This window comes from Pseudophryne corroboree, chromosome 4 (assembly GCF_028390025.1).
Source record: "Pseudophryne corroboree isolate aPseCor3 chromosome 4, aPseCor3.hap2, whole genome shotgun sequence".
Classification (NCBI taxonomy): domain Eukaryota; kingdom Metazoa; phylum Chordata; class Amphibia; order Anura; family Myobatrachidae; genus Pseudophryne; species Pseudophryne corroboree.
The window spans coordinates 503,578,963-503,597,747 of NC_086447.1; the positions used below are offsets into that span (position 1 = coordinate 503,578,963).

General features: G+C 45.8%; 1 protein-coding gene across 2 annotated transcripts in view; it reads right to left on the reverse strand.

The window, feature by feature from the left end:
* Nucleotides 1–18,785, reverse strand: part of TRAPPC3L (trafficking protein particle complex subunit 3L) — a 324,467-nt gene that overhangs the window by 79,552 nt on the left and 226,130 nt on the right. For both annotated transcript variants that reach the window (XM_063919704.1, XM_063919703.1), the window contains one exon: nt 12,944–12,991. In XM_063919704.1, the coding sequence (XP_063775774.1) occupies nt 12,944–12,991 (48 nt within the window). The remainder of the gene's footprint in view (nt 1–12,943; nt 12,992–18,785) is intronic.

Here is an 18,785-nt window from a genome sequence, read left to right on the forward strand (position 1 = left end):
AGTGCCAATATTCAAAAAGGGAAGTAAAGCTGAACTGGGTAATTATAGACCAATTAGTCTTACATCTATAGTGGGGAAAGTATTGGAAGGTATTCTAAGGGACAGTATTCAGAAGTTCCTTGAAGTCAATAAGGTCATTAAAAGGAATCAACATGGATTTGTGAAGCACAGATCATGTCAGACCAACTTACTTGGCTTTTATGAAACAGTAAGTGGACTTTGCCAAAGCTTTCGACACTTTACCACACATGCGACTTATCTATAAGCTACGAGAAATAGGTCTAGGGAGCACAATATGCACTTGGGTCAAAAATTGGTTAGATAATAGGGAACAGCACGTTGTGGTTAATGGATCATTTTCAAATTGGACTGAAGTGCTAAGTGGTGTGCCACAAGGGTCTGCACTTGGACCACTTTTGTTCAACATTTTCAGTAACGACCTAACAGAAGGTCTAGAGAGTATGGTGTCAATTTTTGCAGACAATATCAAATTGTGTAAAGTTATAAATACGGAGGGGGATGCTGAGTCTCTTCAGAACGACTTAGTAAAATTAGAAGCATTAGCAGCCAAATGGAGAATACGCTTCAATACAGACAAGTGTAAGGTAATGCACTGTGGTAGCAAGAACAAAAGTTACACGTACATACTAAATGGGGTAACATTAGGAGATTCTGTACTGGAAAAGGACTTAGGTGTTCACATAGATAGCAAACTAAGCAGCAGTACCCAAAGTAGGATTGCAGCAAATAAGGCTAATAAGATATTATCATGCATAAACGGGGAATTGATGCAAGGGACGAGAGTGTTATACTCCCATTATATAAATCACTAGTGAGGCCACATATTGAATACTGTGTGCAATTTTGGGCACCATACTACAAAATGGATATTCTGGAGCTAGAAAAGGTTCAGAGGCGGGCGACCAAATTAATTAAGGGCATGGAGACGCTGGAGTACGAGGAAAGGCTTGCAAGGCTAGGCATGTTTACACTGGAAAAGAGGATACTAAGAGGGGACATGATCAACATCTACAAATATATAAGGGGACAATACACAGAGCTTGCGCGGGACCTATTTTTGTTAAGATCAACTAAGACAACACGTGGACATTCGCTTAGGTTAGAGGAGAGGAGATTCCGCACAATGCAACAAAAAGGATTTTTCATAGTAAGGACAATACGTGTTTGGAATTCCCTGCCTGAGGGAGCTGTAATGGTGGACTCAGTCAACACCTTTAAGAATGGGTTAGATAAATTTCTAATGGATAAGGATATCCAGGGTTATGGACCGTAATCGCGCAGTATAGTTACTACGAAAAGAGGAATAAAACACAATGGCTGACATCAGCATCAGACAAAATGTAGACCAAAATAATCCTGCATAGGATAGTTTAACTTGATGGACAAATTGTCTTTTTTCAACCTTAGATACTATGTTACTAGTATATACAGTAGTAACAGAAGTCCCCTAATAGCAATTAGCCTTTTTTATCCACTGTCGGGATATGAACAGCCAGCAACCCATCCGCCAGTAAAGCATACTGAATCCGTTTGAAGCAGGTCACTGCACATCATTGATTTCTATAGAGGCACATTGTGTACATAAACTACTAAGGGTTAGAAACCGCAGTTTACCTAGTGTTGTGCTGACTTTTTCCCCATTCATATCAATGGCCTATTCATTTCAGTTAGATTGTTCGCTAGATATAGAAATTCTGTTGACATAAATGGGCCATATCAATAAAAGGGATATCGACATGGATTTACTTTCATGACAGTGGTAATTATGTTTTCCTTATATCTGTAGAGATTAATTTATTGTTTTATTATTTGATCAAAGCAGGGCCTTTTTTTCACCACCAGCCAATAACAAGTGTCAAGCATGCAAAAGTACTTTTTATTGACTGAGTGGCTAGTGACACTTTAGAGTCAATTGATTATTTCCCATTGTTTTAAAATGTGGTTTAACCAGGACAAAGAGGTTTTTTTCATAGTAAAGTGTTTGAAAAAAGTTGAGGGGAGCCCCAAATTTTTTTTGCATACTGTACATTTTCCAAAGAGACTACAGTATATTAAAATGCCATGATAGTAGGACCAAATGCTCTATGTTACCCAGCTAATAGTGAGAGAAAGCCCAGGCTGCCTAGTATGGGGCTTGTATTTACTTTAGATGGGGTACTCCAGTCTCACTGTCATATTATTATTATTATTATTATTATTATTATTATCCTGTATTTCTATGGCACTATAAAGGTTCAGCAGCGGGCAATTACAGAGCACATAAACAAATAATCAAACAGTGACTTACAGTTGAAGACAATAAAGGACAAGTACAGGGTACTGTAAATAAATCAGCAGATGACACTGAAATAAGTATCAGGGTGGCAGAAAACTGTGGGATTTGGTGCAGTCAAAGATTATTAAAGTAAGAAAAGGATAAGCACATAAGGGAAGAGAGCTCTACTCATGAGAGCTCACATTCTAAAGAGGAGGTGTAGACAGACGGGTGATACAGATGGGGTAGACAGAAAGCGTGGAACAGAGGGTTAGGATGAGGTTTGGCTGGGTTTAGTGAAGAAGTGGGTCTTGAGAGCTTGTTTGAAGTTCTGTAGAGAGGTGGAGAGTCTGAAGGGGAGAGGTAGAGAATTCCAGAGAAAGGGAGCAGCACGTGAAAATTCTTGGAGATAGGAGTGGGAGGAAGTAATCAGTAGGCAGGAGAATCGGCGCGCATTAGCAGAGTGAAGAGGAGTGAAAAGGGAGATAAGTTCAGAGATGTAAATGGAGAGGAGTGGGTGAGGGCTTTGTAGGCGAGTGTGAGAAACTTGAATTGGATTCTGAAAGGAAAGGGAAGCAAGTGAAGGGCTTGTAAGAGAGGGGAGGTGGACATTGGGCCTAATTGAGAACTGATCATAGCAGCAAATTTGTTGGCTAATGGGCAAAACCATGTGCAGTGCAGGGGGGGGGGGGCAGATATAACATGTGCAGAAAGAGTTAGATTTGGGTGGGGTGTGTTCAAACTGAAATCTACATTGCAGTGTAAAAATAAAGCAGCCAGTATTTACCCTGCACAGAAACAACATAACCCACCTAAATCTAAGTCTCTCTGCATATGTATGTTATATCTGCCCCCCCCCCCCCTCCCCACTGCAGTGCACATGGTTTTGCCCATTAGCTAACAAGTTTGCTGTTGCTATCAGATCTGAATTACCCCCATAGTGCGTTTGGTGAGGAAGATGAGCTGGGCTGCAGCAGTGAGAATAGTTTGGAGTGGAGAGAGGCATTTGCCAGGGATGCTAGTCAGGAGGATATTAAAGTAGTCTAGCCTGGAGATGACCAGTGAGTGGAAATTGGCAGGGTTGTAAGAGGTGCTGAATGTGTGGTTTGAAGGAGAGGGAGGAGTCAAGGATTACTCCAAGACAGCGCATTTGGGTTCTAGAGGAGATAGTTGTGCCATCACTAGCTAATGAAATTGTGGGAGGTAAAGTTGTACGGGAGGGAGGGAAGATGATCAGCTCAGTTTTAGACATGTTAAGTTTAAGAAAGCGCTTGGACATCCAAAAAGAGATAGCAGGGAAACAGTTGGAGATACGAGCGAGGAGAGTGGGAGAGAGGTCCGGGGAGGAAAGGTAGATTTAAGTATCATCAGCATAGAGATGATATTGGAAGTCTAAAGAACTAATGAGTTCACCTAAAGAGGATGTATAGAGTGAGAAAAGGAGAGGACCAAGAACAGAACCTTGGCGGACACTAGGGTGTCTCAAGAAAAATGTTTTCCATAAAACTCCTGCTCACAAGGGTTTTTCCCATTCCTCTTGTTCCCAAAAGTGAGTATACGAAATTTGAGCTTCGTAGGTGCAGGGAAAAGATTGCCCTTAGGGACCAAAAGTTTTGAAAATTGGTCTACTTTCCAGTATTTCCTCCCTATTTCAAATTTTTTTGGGGGGAACTTTGGGTAGGCTCATAATAATTTTAAACTGTTATTATACATTGATAACAGTAACCTAAAAGTAAAAATTACCATTTCCACCTTCCTTGATGGTCCAAAACGCACCCCAAATTTATTGCGAAACAGTAAAAACAAGCTAATTTGAACGAAAAGTTTTATTACATGACCTCACCAATCACCATCATTACTACTGCTGCGCCTCCGCCACCACGGATGCTGAGTGACTGAGTATGTACATGTACAACAGACAACAGTGCGTGCATCCAGTGGTGGTCATGTGGTACACACACACATTTCGATGTTCAATCGAGACAGTCAGGCAGTGAGCGACTGAGATTGTTCATTGTGTTCAAGTGTCGACATGCCGAAACATGCTTCACTTCACTGTTTCTGTTAGATGAGTTGACAGAAGAAAGCTGATTTTATAAACTTGTGTTTTTTACGTTTTTTGACGCACTGTTAATCGTTATAACTGCTGAAACATGCTAAAGCCTAGATGATGGGCGCTGCCTGGGTGGAGTGGTAATACTAATGCAGTTTATTAATGAGTGTATCTGACATTCACAACTGTCTGTTGCTAGTTGTATTGTGTACTTCTTATTATTGCTTGCCTGAGCTGGTATAACGTTCAGTGACGTCACTCTGTCACCTCCTCTGAATCCTCCTGAGCTCCGTGTGTCTGTGGCTTTTGCTGTGTGAGTGACTGCTGCTGCTGCAGGTGAGGTTTAAAGCTGTGGGAATCTTTGAACGCCTATGATGAGATAGATTCCGTGGTTACTCAGGCAGCATTGTCTGCATTTCATCGCCATTTTTGGTACTTAACAGAGGAAATGGTAACATTCTCCTTATTTTCAAGTAAGGTACCAGATGCTGAAAAGAAGAAGATTGCTGAATCGCTTATGAAATGCAAACAAGACGATACTCCACTTCCTACCGGTGTCCCTGTCTTTCCAATCATGAATCCATTTACCAAATTGTCCCAACTGGTTGGTCCCAGCTTGTGGTTACTTTTCCACGTGTTTGGACAAGATGGAGCTTGTTTGGATAAAGCTCCACAAATGTGGGAAGAAGATCACAGTTTCTGTGAAATTAAATAATTTGTCAAGAACTTGAAAGTAGTTAACGATACTGCAGAAAAAGGAGTCAAACTGATGCAAGATTTTTCTGGAAGAATTACGAAGGATGAGGAGCAACGGCAGAATTTACTGCAGTCGGTTGAAGAAACTCAAAAGCAAATTCCATGCTTCAAGAAATTAAGATTTTACTTACCGGTAAATCTATTTCTCGTAGTCCGTAGTGGATGCTGGGGACTCCGTAAGGACCATGGGGAATAGACGGGCTCCGCAGGAGACATGGGCACTTTAAGAAAGAATTTAGATTCTGGTGTGCTCTGGCTCCTCCCTCTATGTCCCTCCTCCAGACCTCAGTTAGAGAAACTGTGCCCGGAAGAGCTGACAGTACCAGGAAAGGATTTTGGTAATCCAGGGGAAGATTCATACCAGCCACACCAATCACACCGTATAACTTGTGATAAACTTACCCAGTCAACAGTATGAACAACAACAGAGCATCAGTTCAACCCTGATGCAACAATAACATAGCCCTTATTGCAGCAATAACTATATACAAGTATTGCAGAAGAAGTCCGCACTTGGGACGGGCGCCCAGCATCCACTACGGACTACGAGAAATAGATTTACCGGTAAGTAAAATCTTATTTTCTCTAACGTCCTAGTGGATGCTGGGGACTCCGTAAGGACCATGGGGATTATACCAAAGCTCCCAAACGGGCGGGATAGTGCGGATGACTCTGCAGCACCGAATGAGCAAACACAAGGTCCTCCTCAGCCAGGGTATCAAACTTGTAGAACTTTGCAAAAGTGTTTGAACCTGACCAAGTAGCCGCTCGGCACAGCTGTAATGCCGAGACCCCTCGGGCAGCCGCCCAAGAAGAGCCCACCTTCCTAGTGGAATGGGCTTTAACTGATTTTGGCAGCAGCAATCCAGCCGCAGAATGAGCCTGCTGAATCGTGTTACAGATCCAGCGAGCAATAGTTTGCTTTGAAGCAGGCGCACCAAGCTTGTTGGAAGCATACAGGATAAACAAAGAGTCCGTTTTCCTGACTCTAGCCGTTCTGGCTACATAAACCTTCAAAGCCCTGACCACATCAAGCAACTCGGAATCCTCCAAGTCAGTAGTAGCCACAGGCACCACAATAGGTTGGTTTATATGAAAAGATGAAACCACTTTTGGCAGGAATTGTGGACGGGTCCGCAACTCTGCTCTATCCACATGGAAAACCAGATAGGGGCTTTTATGTGACAAAGCCGCTAATTCTGACACACGCCTAGCTGAAGCCAAGGCTAGTAGCATGACCACCTTCCACGTGAGATATTTAAATTCCACCGTTTCGAGTGGTTCAAACCAGTGGGATTTCAGGAAACTCAACACCACGTTAAGATCCCAAGGTGCCACTGGTGGCACAAAAGGGGGCTGAATATGCAGCACTCCCTTCACAAACGTCTGAACTTCAGGAAGAGAAGCCAGCTCTTTTTGAAAGAAAATGGATAGGGCCAAAATCTGGATCTTAATGGAACCCAATTTTAGGCCCAAAGTCACTCCTGACTGTAGGAAGTGAAGGAAACGGCCCAGCTGGAATTCCTCCGTAGGGGCATTCCTGGCCTCACACCAAGCAACATATTTTCGCCATATACGGTGATAATGTTGAGCTGTCACGTCCTTCCTAGCCTTTATCAGCGTAGGAATGACCTCATCCGGAATGCCTTTTTCCGCTAGGATCCGGCGTTCAACCGCCATGCCGTCAAATGCAGCCGTGGTAATTCTTGGAACAGACAGGGCCCTTGTTGCAACAAGTCTTGTCTTAGAGGAAGAGGCCACGGGTCCTCTGTGAGCATTTCTTGCAGATCTGGATACCAAGTCATTCTTGGCCAATCCGGAACAATGAGTTTTGTTCTCACTCCTCTTTTTCTTATGATTCTCAACACCTTGGGTATGAGAGGAAGAGGAGGAAATATATAGACCGATTGGAACACCCACGGTGTCACCAGGGCGTCTACAGCTATCGCCTGAGGGTCTCTTGACCTGGCGCAATACCTCTGTAGTTTCTTGTTGAGGCGGGATGCCATCATGTCCACCTGTGGCAGTTCCCACCGACTTGCAATCTGTGCGAAGACTTCTTGATGAAGTCCCCACTCCCCCGGGTGGAGGTCGTGCCTGCTGAGAAAGTCTGCTTCCCAGTTGTCTACCCCCAGGATGAACACTGCTGACAGTGCGCTTACGTGATTCTCTGCCCAGCAAAGAATTCTGGTGGCTTCCCCCATCGCCACCCTGCTCCTTGTGCCGCCCCTGTCAGTTTACATGAGCCACAGCGGTGATGTTGTCTGACTGAATCAGAACCGGTTGACCGCGAAGCAGGGTCTCTGCTTGACGTAGGGCGTTGTAAATTGCCCTTAGTTCCAGGATGTTGATGTGAAGGCAAGTCTCCTGACTTGACCACAGCCCTTGGAAATTTCTTCCCTGTGTGACTGCTCCCCACCCTCGGAGGCTTGCATCCATGATCCCCAGGACCCAGTCCTGAATGCCGAATCTGCGGCCCTCGAGAAGGGGAGCACTCTGCAGCCACCACAGGAGAGACACCCAGGCCCTGGGGGAGAGGGTGATTAACCGATGCATCTGAAGATGTGATCCGGACCATTTGTCCAGTAAGTCCCATTAAAAGGTCCTCGCATGGAACCTGCCAAAGGGAATGGCCTCGTATGATGCCACCATCTTTCCCAGGACTCGAGTGCAGTGATGCACCGACACCTGTTTTGGTTTTAATAGGTCCCTGACCAGTGTCATGAGTTCCTGAACTTTCTCTATCGGGAGATAAACCCTTTTCTGGTCTGTGTCCAGAATCATGCCCAGCAAAGGCAGACGAGTCGTAGGAACCAACTGCGACTTTGGAATATTCAGAATCCAGCCGTGTTGCCGTAACACTTCCAGAGAACATGCTACGCTGATCAGCAACTGCTCTCTTGACCTCGCTTTTATGAGGAGATCGTCCAAGTATGGGATAATTGTGACCCCTTGCTTCCGCAGGAGTACCATCATTTCCGCCATTACCTTGGTAAATATTCTCGGAGCTGGGGAGAGACCAAACGGCAACGTCTGAAATTGGTAATGACAATCCTGTACCACAAATCTGAGGTACGCCTGATGAAGTGGATAAATGGGGACATGAAGGTATGCATCCTTTATGTCCAGAGACACCATAAAATCCCCCCCTTCAAGGCTTGCAATGACCGCTCTCAGCGATTCCATCTTGAACCGGAACCTTTTCAGGTACATGTTCAGGGATTTTAAATTCAATATGGGTCTGACCGAACCGTCCGGTTTCGGTACTACAAACATGGTCGAATAATAACCCTTTCCTTGTTGAAGGAGGGGAACCTTGACCACCACCCGTTGAAGATACAATTTGTGAATTGCAGTTAACACTATTTCCCTCTCTAAGGGGGAAGCTGGCAGGGCCGATTTGAGGTATTGGTGAGGGGGCATCTCCTCGAATTCCAGCTTGTATCCCTGAGACACGATATCTATTGCCCAGGGATCCAACTGGGAGTGAACCCACTTGTGACTGAAATTTCGGAGACACGCCCCCCACCGGGCCTAGCTCTGCCTGTGGAGCCCCAGCGTCATGCAGTGGATTTAGTGGAAGCTGGGGAGGACTTCTGTTCCTGGGAACTAGCTGTGTTGTGCAGCTTCTTTCCTCTGCCCCTGCCCCTGGCAAGAAAGGACGCACCTCGGACTTTCTTGTTTTTCTGTGATCGAAAGGACTGCATTTGGTAATACGGTGCTTTCTTAGGCTGTGAGGAAACATATGGCAAAAAATTTGACTTTCCAGCCGTAGCTGTGGAGACCAGGTCCGAGAGACCCTCCCCAAACAAGTCCTCACCCTTGTAAGGTAAAACCTCCATGTGCCTTTTTGAGTCGGCATCACCTGTCCATTGCCGAGTCCACAGGACCCTTCTGGCAGAAATCGACATAGCATTTATTCTAGAACCTAGTAGGCTAATGTCTCTTTGAGCATCTCTCATATAAAGGACAGTGTCTTTAATATGCCCCAGGGTCATTAATATAGTATCCTTGTCTAAGGTATCAAGTTCCTACAGCACTACACACCCAGGCCGACGCGATTGCCGGCCTCAGTAAGGTACCTGAATGTGTATAAATAGACTTCAGGGTACCCTCCTGTTTTCTATCTGCAGCATCTTTGAGGGTAGCCGTATCCTGTGACGGCAGGGCCACATTCTTGGATAAGCGTGTCAAAGCTTTGTCCAACCTAGGGGAGGATTCCCAGCGTAACCTGTCCGTTGGCAGGAAAGGATACGCCATAAGAATCCTTTTGGAAATCTGCAGTTTTTTATCTGGAGATTCCCAAGCCTTTTCACATAACTCATTGAGCTCGTGTGAGAGGGGAAAAGTTACCTGCGGCTTCTTTTCCCTATACATATGAACCCTCCTGTCAGGGACTGGGGTTTCCTCTGTGATGTGCAACACATCTTTAATAGCTATAATCATATAACGGATGGATTTAGCCAATCTTGGCTGTAACTTTGCATCATCGTAATCGACACTGGAGTTAGAATCCATGTCGGTATCCGTGTCAATAATTTGGGATAGTGGGCGCTTCTGAGACCCTGACGGCCTCTGCAACATAGGATCAGGCATGGGTTGGGACCCTGACTGTCCTGAGGCTTCAGCTTTTTCTAACCTTTTATGTAAGGAATTAACATTATCATTTAAAACCTTCCACATATCCATCCAATCAGGTGTCAGTGCCGTCGGCAGAGACACCACATTCATTTGCTCCCGCTCTGCTTCCACATAGCCTTCCTCATCAGACATGTCGACACAAGCGTACCGACACACCACACACACAGGGAATGCCCTTTTTGAAGACAGTTACCCCACAAGGCCCTTTGGTGAGACAGAGAGAGAGTATGCCAGCACACACCCCAGCGCTATATAACCCAGGAATAACACAGTAACTTAATGTTAACCCAGTAGCTGCTGTATATTGTGTTTTTAGCGCCTAATTATGTACCCCCCCTCTCTTTTTACCCTTTTCTACCGTGAACTGCAGGGGAGAGCCCGGGGAGCTTCTTCTCAGCGGAGCTGTGGAGAGAAAATGGCGCTGGTGAGTGCTGAGGGAGAAGCCCCGCCCCCTCGACGGCGGGCTTCTGTCCCGCTAAAATACATATCTTTGTGGCGGGGGCTCATACATATATACAGTGCCCAACTGTATATATGAGTACTTTTGCCAACAGAGGTCCATATGCTGCCCAGGGCGCCCCCCCCTGCGCCCTTACAGTGACCGGAGTATGTGAGGTGTGTTTGGAGCAATGGCGCACAGCTGCAGTGCTGTGCAGTACCTCATGTGAAGAACGGAGTCTTCTGCCGCCGATTTCGAAGTCTTCTTGCTTCTCATACTCACCCGGCTTCTGTCTTCCGGTTCTGCGAGGGGGACGGCGGCGCGGCTCTGGGATCGGACGACGAGGGTGAGATCCTGTGTACGATCCCTCTGGAGCTAATGGTGTCCAATAGCCTCAGAAGCAGGACCTAGCTTCAAAGAGTAGGGCTGCTTCTCTCCCCTCTGTCCCACGATGCAGGGAGTCTGTTGCCAGCAGAGCTCCCTGAAAATAAAAAACCTAACAAAATACTTTCTTACAGCAAGCTCAGGAGAGCTCACTGAACAGCACCCAGCTCGTCCGGGCACAGATTCAAACTGAGGTCTGGAGGAGGGACATAGAGGGAGGAGCCAGAGCACACCAGAATCTAAATTCTTTCTTAAAGTACCCATGTCTCCTGCGCAGCCCGTCTATTCCCCATGGTCCTTACGGAGTCCCCAGCATCCACTAGGACGTTAGAGAAATCTGTATTGAAAAAATTATAAATCAGTCGAAAAAGTTTGAGAAAGTCTGATGTTTAGAAGTTGCGAAATAAAACTTTTCTTTCAAATTAGCTCGTTTTTACTTATTCGCAATAAATTTTTGGACCATCAAGAAAAGCGGAAATGGTAATTTTTACTTTTAGGGTACTGTTATCAATGTATAATAACAGTTTAAATTTATTATGAGATTACCCAAAGTTCCCCCCAAAAAATTAGAAATATGGAGGAGATACTGGAAAGTAGCCGAATTTTCGAAACTTTTGGTCCCTAAGGGCAAACTTTTTACCTACGAAGATCCAATTTCGTATACTCACTTTTGGGAACAAGTGGAATGGGGAAAACCCTGGGGAGTAGGAGTTTTATGGGAAATTTTTTTTTTTGAGACACCCTAGCGGACACCTACGGTTAGTGGAAGTGGGGAGGGAGGCAGAGTCAGGAGAGGAGACAGAAAGGGAACAGTCAGAGAGGTAGGAAGACAGCCAAGAGCGGGCAGTCTCATGCAGAGTAGGATCAAGAGTAGGTTTTTTAAGAATACGAGAGACGAGTGCATGATTGAAGGCAGATGGGTTGGTGCCTGATGAGAGGGAGAGATAGAGAAGGTGGGCAAGATGGAGACAGAGGCAGAAGGAGAAAGGTAGCGGAGGAGGCAGGAGGGAATAGGGTCAAGTGGGGAGGTGGTGGTGGGGGGAACAGATGAGGGCCAAGACTTCCTCACCAGGTACATGGGAGAAAGAAGAGTTTGTGAGAGGGATGGGGAGGGATCGTAAGGGATAGGAGGTGGCTGGTTGCTGATGGTCTAGTGGGATGTGATGTCCTGATGTATGGAGACAAGGTGGAGGTGGGCAGAGGAGTGAGTTGAGAGTGGCAAAGAGGCGCCAGGGGTTGGAAAACTGGGAGGAGATGAGGTTCTTGAAGTATGACTGTTTAGCGAGGGAAAGGGCAGCACTGAAGGACGAGAACATAAGTTTGAAATGGAGGAAGTCTGCCTTAGAGTGTGATTTCCTCCAGTGTCGCTCAGCAGTACGTAAGCATTTTTTGCAGCTATCTGGTGCATTTGGTGTGCCAGGGTTGAGGTGTTAATTTGCGAGGGCGAATAGTGGTTGGTGGAGTGACAGAGTCAAGAACAGAAATAAGATATGCATTGTACATGGAAGTGGCTTGTTCAGGGCATGAGAGTGAGAGAATAGTAGAGAGAAGTGAGTCAAACAGGGAGAATAGGGATGTGGTGTCAACAGCCTCAATGTTACGCTTAGTGATGGTAGCCTTAGGAGTTAGAGATGGGGAAGCAGAGAGGGGAGGGGGGAGTGAATGTGAGGTTCCCAGCAGAGAGAGCAGCAGGAGAAGTAGTGTCAGAGGGGGTAATCCAGGATTCAGTAATGGCTAATAGATGCAGGAAGTTGGCGATGAAAAGGTCATGAGTTACGAGTATGAGTTTGTGTTAGAGATGTGAATGAGATTATTAGGGTCGCTGTAGCGTTGAGGTGACATTAACTTGGAGGGCAATGGTGGCGCCGAAACAGCTGTCGGATTCAGGGCTGCTTACATCATGAGGATGTTTTTTGACTGCCCTGGCATTTAGGATGAGTAGAAGCCTTCACATTTACAGCCCTCTGTTCGATATTAACAAAAATTTGCACTATCTTTTGCACTTTATTAGAACCTTATTGTGATGGGCTTTTTTATATATATATATATATATATATATAAACGTCTTGCATTAATTTGGGGGTGCTGACTCTTTTTTGTGTGTTAGATAGATATATATATATATATATATATATATATATAAATCATTAGACCGGAGGTCTAATATGAGTCCAGGTCATTTGAGAAGCAATTGTTCTTATTGTATTTCTGCTGATTTATTTATACTAACTTATATGTGATATAGATGAATAGTGAGTTCTGAAACAAATAGTGCAGTAAAGCTTTTGTCATACAAAAAAAAACCACCAAATGACTCTAGTAACTTTACATATAGTTGTAAACACTTTTAGGATACAGAAGTGCCTGTGTTAGTGCCTTTAGGCAATGTACTTACAATGTGATGTGCTGAGGCAGAAGATGAGACAGCTGGTAAATTCCAATCCTGAAACATTAAACATATAATAATTTAGATTCTTTTTCAATAATATGAACCATAAAAAGTTACATGGTTATATAAATCTACCCGCAGAGAGGTTATAAAGAGTCATAGGATATAAACACCTCCATGAGCACTGAAACAAAAGTGAAACATGGGCACAATATACTGGCACACATGATTAGTGCTGGTGGTCACACAATGCAAGTGCTACTGTACTTCCATTTCTGTTTGTCAATCACAACTCCCAACTGTCCCACATTCCGTGAGACAGACACAATTTGAGGGCTCTGTCAGGGGTGTATCTAGGGGTCCGAGCACCCCTGGCAAAGTAAGGGACAGGCACCTCCCCCCCCCCTTCATATATGAAATAGGGAAGGTGCGTGCAACGTGTGTGTGTGTGTGTGTGTGTGTGTGTGTGTGTGTACGTACCCACACACACACACACACACACACACACAGTATATATATATATAATTCCAAGAAGAGGGACGGCACTCGTAGGATTTTGCAACAAACATATTGTATTCCAATAAGAAAAAGTTTCAGAGATTACATCAACGTTTCACCGTCATCAGGATGTACAGAAATCACATACACGAACAAAGGTGATGTTCACCTTTGTTCGTGTATGTGATTTCTGTACATCCTGATGAGTGCCGTCCTATGAGTGCCGTCCCTCTTCTTGGAATTATCTAATCATGGCTACCCCATGATAGGACTGGATCACCAAGGTATTTGTGTCTATTTTATTTCGAGTGCCGATATACATGGTTATATATATATATATATATATATATATATATAAAAAAAAAACACAAAAAAATTATCCTTATCTTGCGCCTAAAGGAAAAGAGCAGCACTACAGGTGAGATCTCCGTTGCCAAATCTCAAACTTACATAAACAGAAAAAACAATTCCTGAGTGCGCTAAAGTTCTTGTATAGATTGAACGGAAGTCCTTCCAAATGGATATGTATATATATACACACACACATATATGCAGGGCATTGGAGATATATATTATATTTGTAGAGGCAGCACCCGTGTAAACACACACAATCCCCCAGGGGGCTTGATTTCAAAATGTACTTCTGTACTTCTTACCCAACTACTGTAGTATTAGTTTTATCCCTACTAGATACTATATGGATAGGCTCAGGGTGGTAACCCACACAAACATGGAGAAAACATACAAACTCCACACAGCTTGAGACCTTGGTGTAAAATAAACTCATGACCTCAGTGTCCATATATACAGGGAAAGAGGATCATGTGGAAGACATTTTCTGAGTCCTTATTGTGTCTCCCACTTCAAAGCTGTCCTGGAACAATTAGTGCAGCGACCTCTGCTTCTGTGGAGCTCTATGTGCATGTCGACCTGCAAAGTTTGCTATGTGACAGCTGTCACATTGACTGGGACACGCACAGAGAACTCCACAGTGCAGGGAGTCTGAACACCTTCGCTTCGGCTTCCACTCAATCCCCAATTAGTGTAGCCCAGCTCACTGCCATTCACTGAATATCAATGCAAATGTCCTTGCAGCACCAGAGAGCTGATTCTTGTGTGCAAATACAGACAGCCAGGCCCTGAGATTGGTGGCTGCTCCACACCTGTCCTGCTGCAAACCTGGCTGCCACTGCTAATGTGGACATACCACTCACTGTGCCCCAGGCAGGGAGGGTTGTAACAGGCCAGCAGCCCCCAGCAAGGGCACATTAACCGTTTGCTGCCCATACATTACGACACACTGCCAATATGTAAGCTGCTGGTATCTGGTGCACATCGCAGGCTCATAGACAACACTCTCAGCATGGTCAGGTCACTAATAACTAGAGATGAGCGCCGGAAATTTTTCGGGTTTTGTGTTTTGGTTTTGGGTTCGGTTCCGCGGCCGTGTTTTGGGTTCGACCGCGTTTTGGCAAAACCTGACCGAATTTTTTTTGTCGGATTCGGGTGTGTTTTGGATTCGGGTGTTTTTTTAAAAAAACCCTAAAAAACAGCTTAAATCATAGAATTTGGGGGTAATTTTGATCCCAAAGTATTATTAACCTCAAAAAACATAATTTACACTCATTTTCAGCCTATTCTGAACACATCACACCTCACAATATTATTTTTAGTCCTAAAATTTGCACCGAGGTCGCTGTGTGAGTAAGATAAGCGACCCTAGTGGCCGACACAAACACCGGGCCCATCTAGGAGTGGCACTGCAGTGTCACGCAGGATGGCCCTTCCAAAAAACCCTCCCCAAACAGCACATGACGCAAAGAAAAAAAGAGGCGCAATGAGGTAGCTGACTGTGTGAGTAAGATTAGCGACCCTAGTGGCCGACACAAACACCGGGCACATCTAGGAGTGGCACTGCAGTGTCACGCAGGATGTCCCTTCCAAAAAACCCTCCCCAAACAGCACATGACGCAAAGAAAAAAAGAGGCGCAATGAGGTAGCTGTGTGAGTAAGATTAGCGACCCTAGTGGCCGACACAAACACCGGGCCCATCTAGGAGTGGCACTGCAGTGTCACGCAGGATGTCCCTTCCAAAAAACCCTCCCCAATCAGCACATGATGCAAAGAAAAAGAAAAGAAAAAAGAGGTGCAAGATGGAATTATCCTTGGGCCCTCCCACCCACCCTTATGTTGTATAAACAAAACAGGACATGCACACTTTAACCAACCCATCATTTCAGTGACAGGGTCTGCCACACGACTGTGACTGATATGACGGGTTGGTTTGGACCCCCCCCAAAAAAGAAGCAATTAATCTCTCCTTGCACAAACTGGCTCTACAGAGGCAAGATGTCCACCTCATCTTCACCCTCCGATATATCACCGTGTACATCCCCCTCCTCACAGATTATCAATTCGTCCCCACTGGAATCCACCATCTCAGCTCCCTGTGTACTTTGTGGAGGCAATTGCTGCTGGTCAATGTCTCCGCGGAGGAATTGATTATAATTCATTTTAATGAACATCATCTTCTCCACATTTTCTGGATGTAACCTCGTACGCCGATTGCTGACAAGGTGAGCGGCGGCACTAAACACTCTTTCGGAGTACACACTTGTGGGAGGGCAACTTAGGTAGAATAAAGCCAGTTTGTGCAAGGGCCTCCAAATTGCCTCTTTTTCCTGCCAGTATAAGTACGGACTGTGTGACGTGCCTACTTGGATGCGGTCACTCATATAATCCTCCACCATTCTATCAATGTTGAGAGAATCATATGCAGTGACAGTAGACGACATGTCCGTAATCGTTGTCAGGTCCTTCAGTCCGGACCAGATGTCAGCATCAGCAGTCGCTCCAGACTGCCCTGCATCACCGCCAGCGGGTGGGCTCGGAATTCTGAGCCTTTTCCTCGCACCCCCAGTTGCGGGAGAATGTGAAGGAGGAGATGTTGACAGGTCGCGTTCCGCTTGACTTGACAATTTTGTCACCAGCAGGTCTTTCAACCCCAGCAGACCTGTGTCTGCCGGAAAGAGAGATCCAAGGTAGGCTTTAAATCTAGGATCGAGCACGGTGGCCAAAATGTAGTGCTCTGATTTCAACAGATTGACCACCCGTGAATCCTTGTTAAGCGAATTAAGGGCTGCATCCACAAGTCCCACATGCCTAGCGGAATCGCTCCGTGTTAGCTCCTCCTTCAATGCCTCCAGCTTCTTCTGCAAAAGCCTGATGAGGGGAATGACCTGACTCAGGCTGGCAGTGTCTGAACTGACTTCACGTGTGGCAAGTTCAAAGGGCATCAGAACCTTGCACAACGTTGAAATCATTCTCCACTGCACTTGAGACAGGTGCATTCCACCTACTATATCGTGCTCAATTGTATAGGCTTGAATGGCCTTTTGCTGCTCCTCCAACCTCTGAAGCATATAGAGGGTTGAATTCCACCTCGTTACCACTTCTTGCTTCAGATGATGGCAGGGCAGGTTCAGTAGTTTTTGGTGGTGCTCCAGTTTTCTGTACGTGGTGCCTGTACGCCGAAAGTGTCCCGCAATTCTTCTGGCCACCGACAGCATCTCTTGCACGCCCCTGTCGTTTTTTAAAAAATTCTGCACCACCAAATTCAAGGTATGTGCAAAACATGGGACGTGCTGGAATTGGCCCAGATTTAATGCACACACAATATTGCTGGCGTTGTCCGATGCCACAAATCCACAGGAGAGTCCAATTGGGGTAAGCCATTCCGCGATGATCTTCCTCAGTTGCCGTAAGAGGTTTTCAGCTGTGTGCGTATTCTGGAAAGCGGTGATACAAAGCGTAGCCTGCCTAGGAAAGAGTTGGCGTTTGCGAGATGCTGCTACTGGTGCCGCCGCTGCTGTTCTTGCGGCGGGAGTCCATACATCTACCCAGTGGGCTGTCACAGTCATATAGTCCTGACCCTGCCCTGCTCCACTTGTCCACATGTCCGTGGTTAAGTGGACATTGGGTACAGCTGCATTTTTTAGGACACTGGTGACTCTTTTTCTGAGGTCTGTGTACATTTTCGGTATCGCCTGCCTAGAGAAATGGAACCTAGATGGTATTTGGTACCGGGGACACAGTACCTCCAACAAGTCTCTAGTTGGCTCTGCAGTAATGATGGATACCGGAACCACGTTTCTCACCACCCAGGATGCCAAAGCCTCAGTTATCCGCTTTGCAGTAGGATGACTGCTGTGATATTTCATCTTCCTCGCAAAGGACTGTTGAACAGTCAATTGCTTACTGGAAGTAGTACAAGTGGGCTTACGACTTCCCCTCTGGGATGACCATCGACTCCCAGCGGCAACAACAGCAGCGCCAGCAGCAGTAGGCGTTACACGCAAGGATGCATCGGAGGAATCCCAGGCAGGAGAGGACTCGTCAGACTTGCCAGTGACATGGCCTGCAGGACTATTGGCATTCCTGGGGAAGGAGGAAATTGACACTGAGGGAGTTGGTGGGGTGGTTTGCGTGAGCTTGGTTACAAGAGGAAGGGATTTACTGGTCAGTGGACTGCTTCCGCTGTCACCCAAAGTTTTTGAACTTGTCACTGACTTATTATGAATGCGCTGCAGGTGACGTATAAGGGAGGATGTTCCGAGGTGGTTAACGTCCTTACCCCTACTTATTACAGCTTGACAAAGGGAACACACGGCTTGACACCTGTTGTCCGCATTTCTGGTGAAATACCTCCACACCGAAGAGCTGATTTTTTTGGTATTTTCACCTGGCATGTCAACGGCCATATTCCTCCCACGGACAACAGGTGTCTCCCCGGGTGCCTGACTTAAACAAACCACCTCACCATCAGAATCCTCCTGGTCAATTTCCTCCCCAGCGCCAGCAACACCCATATCCTCCTCATCCTGGTGTACTTCAACACTGACATCTTCAATCTGACTATCAGGAACTGGACTGCGGGTGCTCCTTCCAGCACTTGCAGGGGGCATGCAAATAGTGGAAGGCGCATGCTCTTCACGTCCAGTGTTGGGAAGGTCAGGCATCGCAAACGACACAATTGGACTCTCCTTGTGGATTTGGGATTTCAAAGAACGCACAGTTCTTTGCGGTGCTTTTGCCAGCTTGAGTCTTTTCAGTTTTCTAGCGAGAGGCTGAGTGCTTCCATCCTCATGTGAAGCTGAACCACTAGCCATGAACATAGGCCAGGGCCTCAGCCGTTCCTTGCCACTCCGTGTGGTAAATGGCATATTGGCAAGTTTACGCTTCTCCTCCGACAATTTTATTTTAGGTTTTGGAGTCCTTTTTTTTCTGATATTTGGTGTTTTGGATTTGACATGCTCTGTACTATGACATTGGGCATCGGCCTTGGCAGACG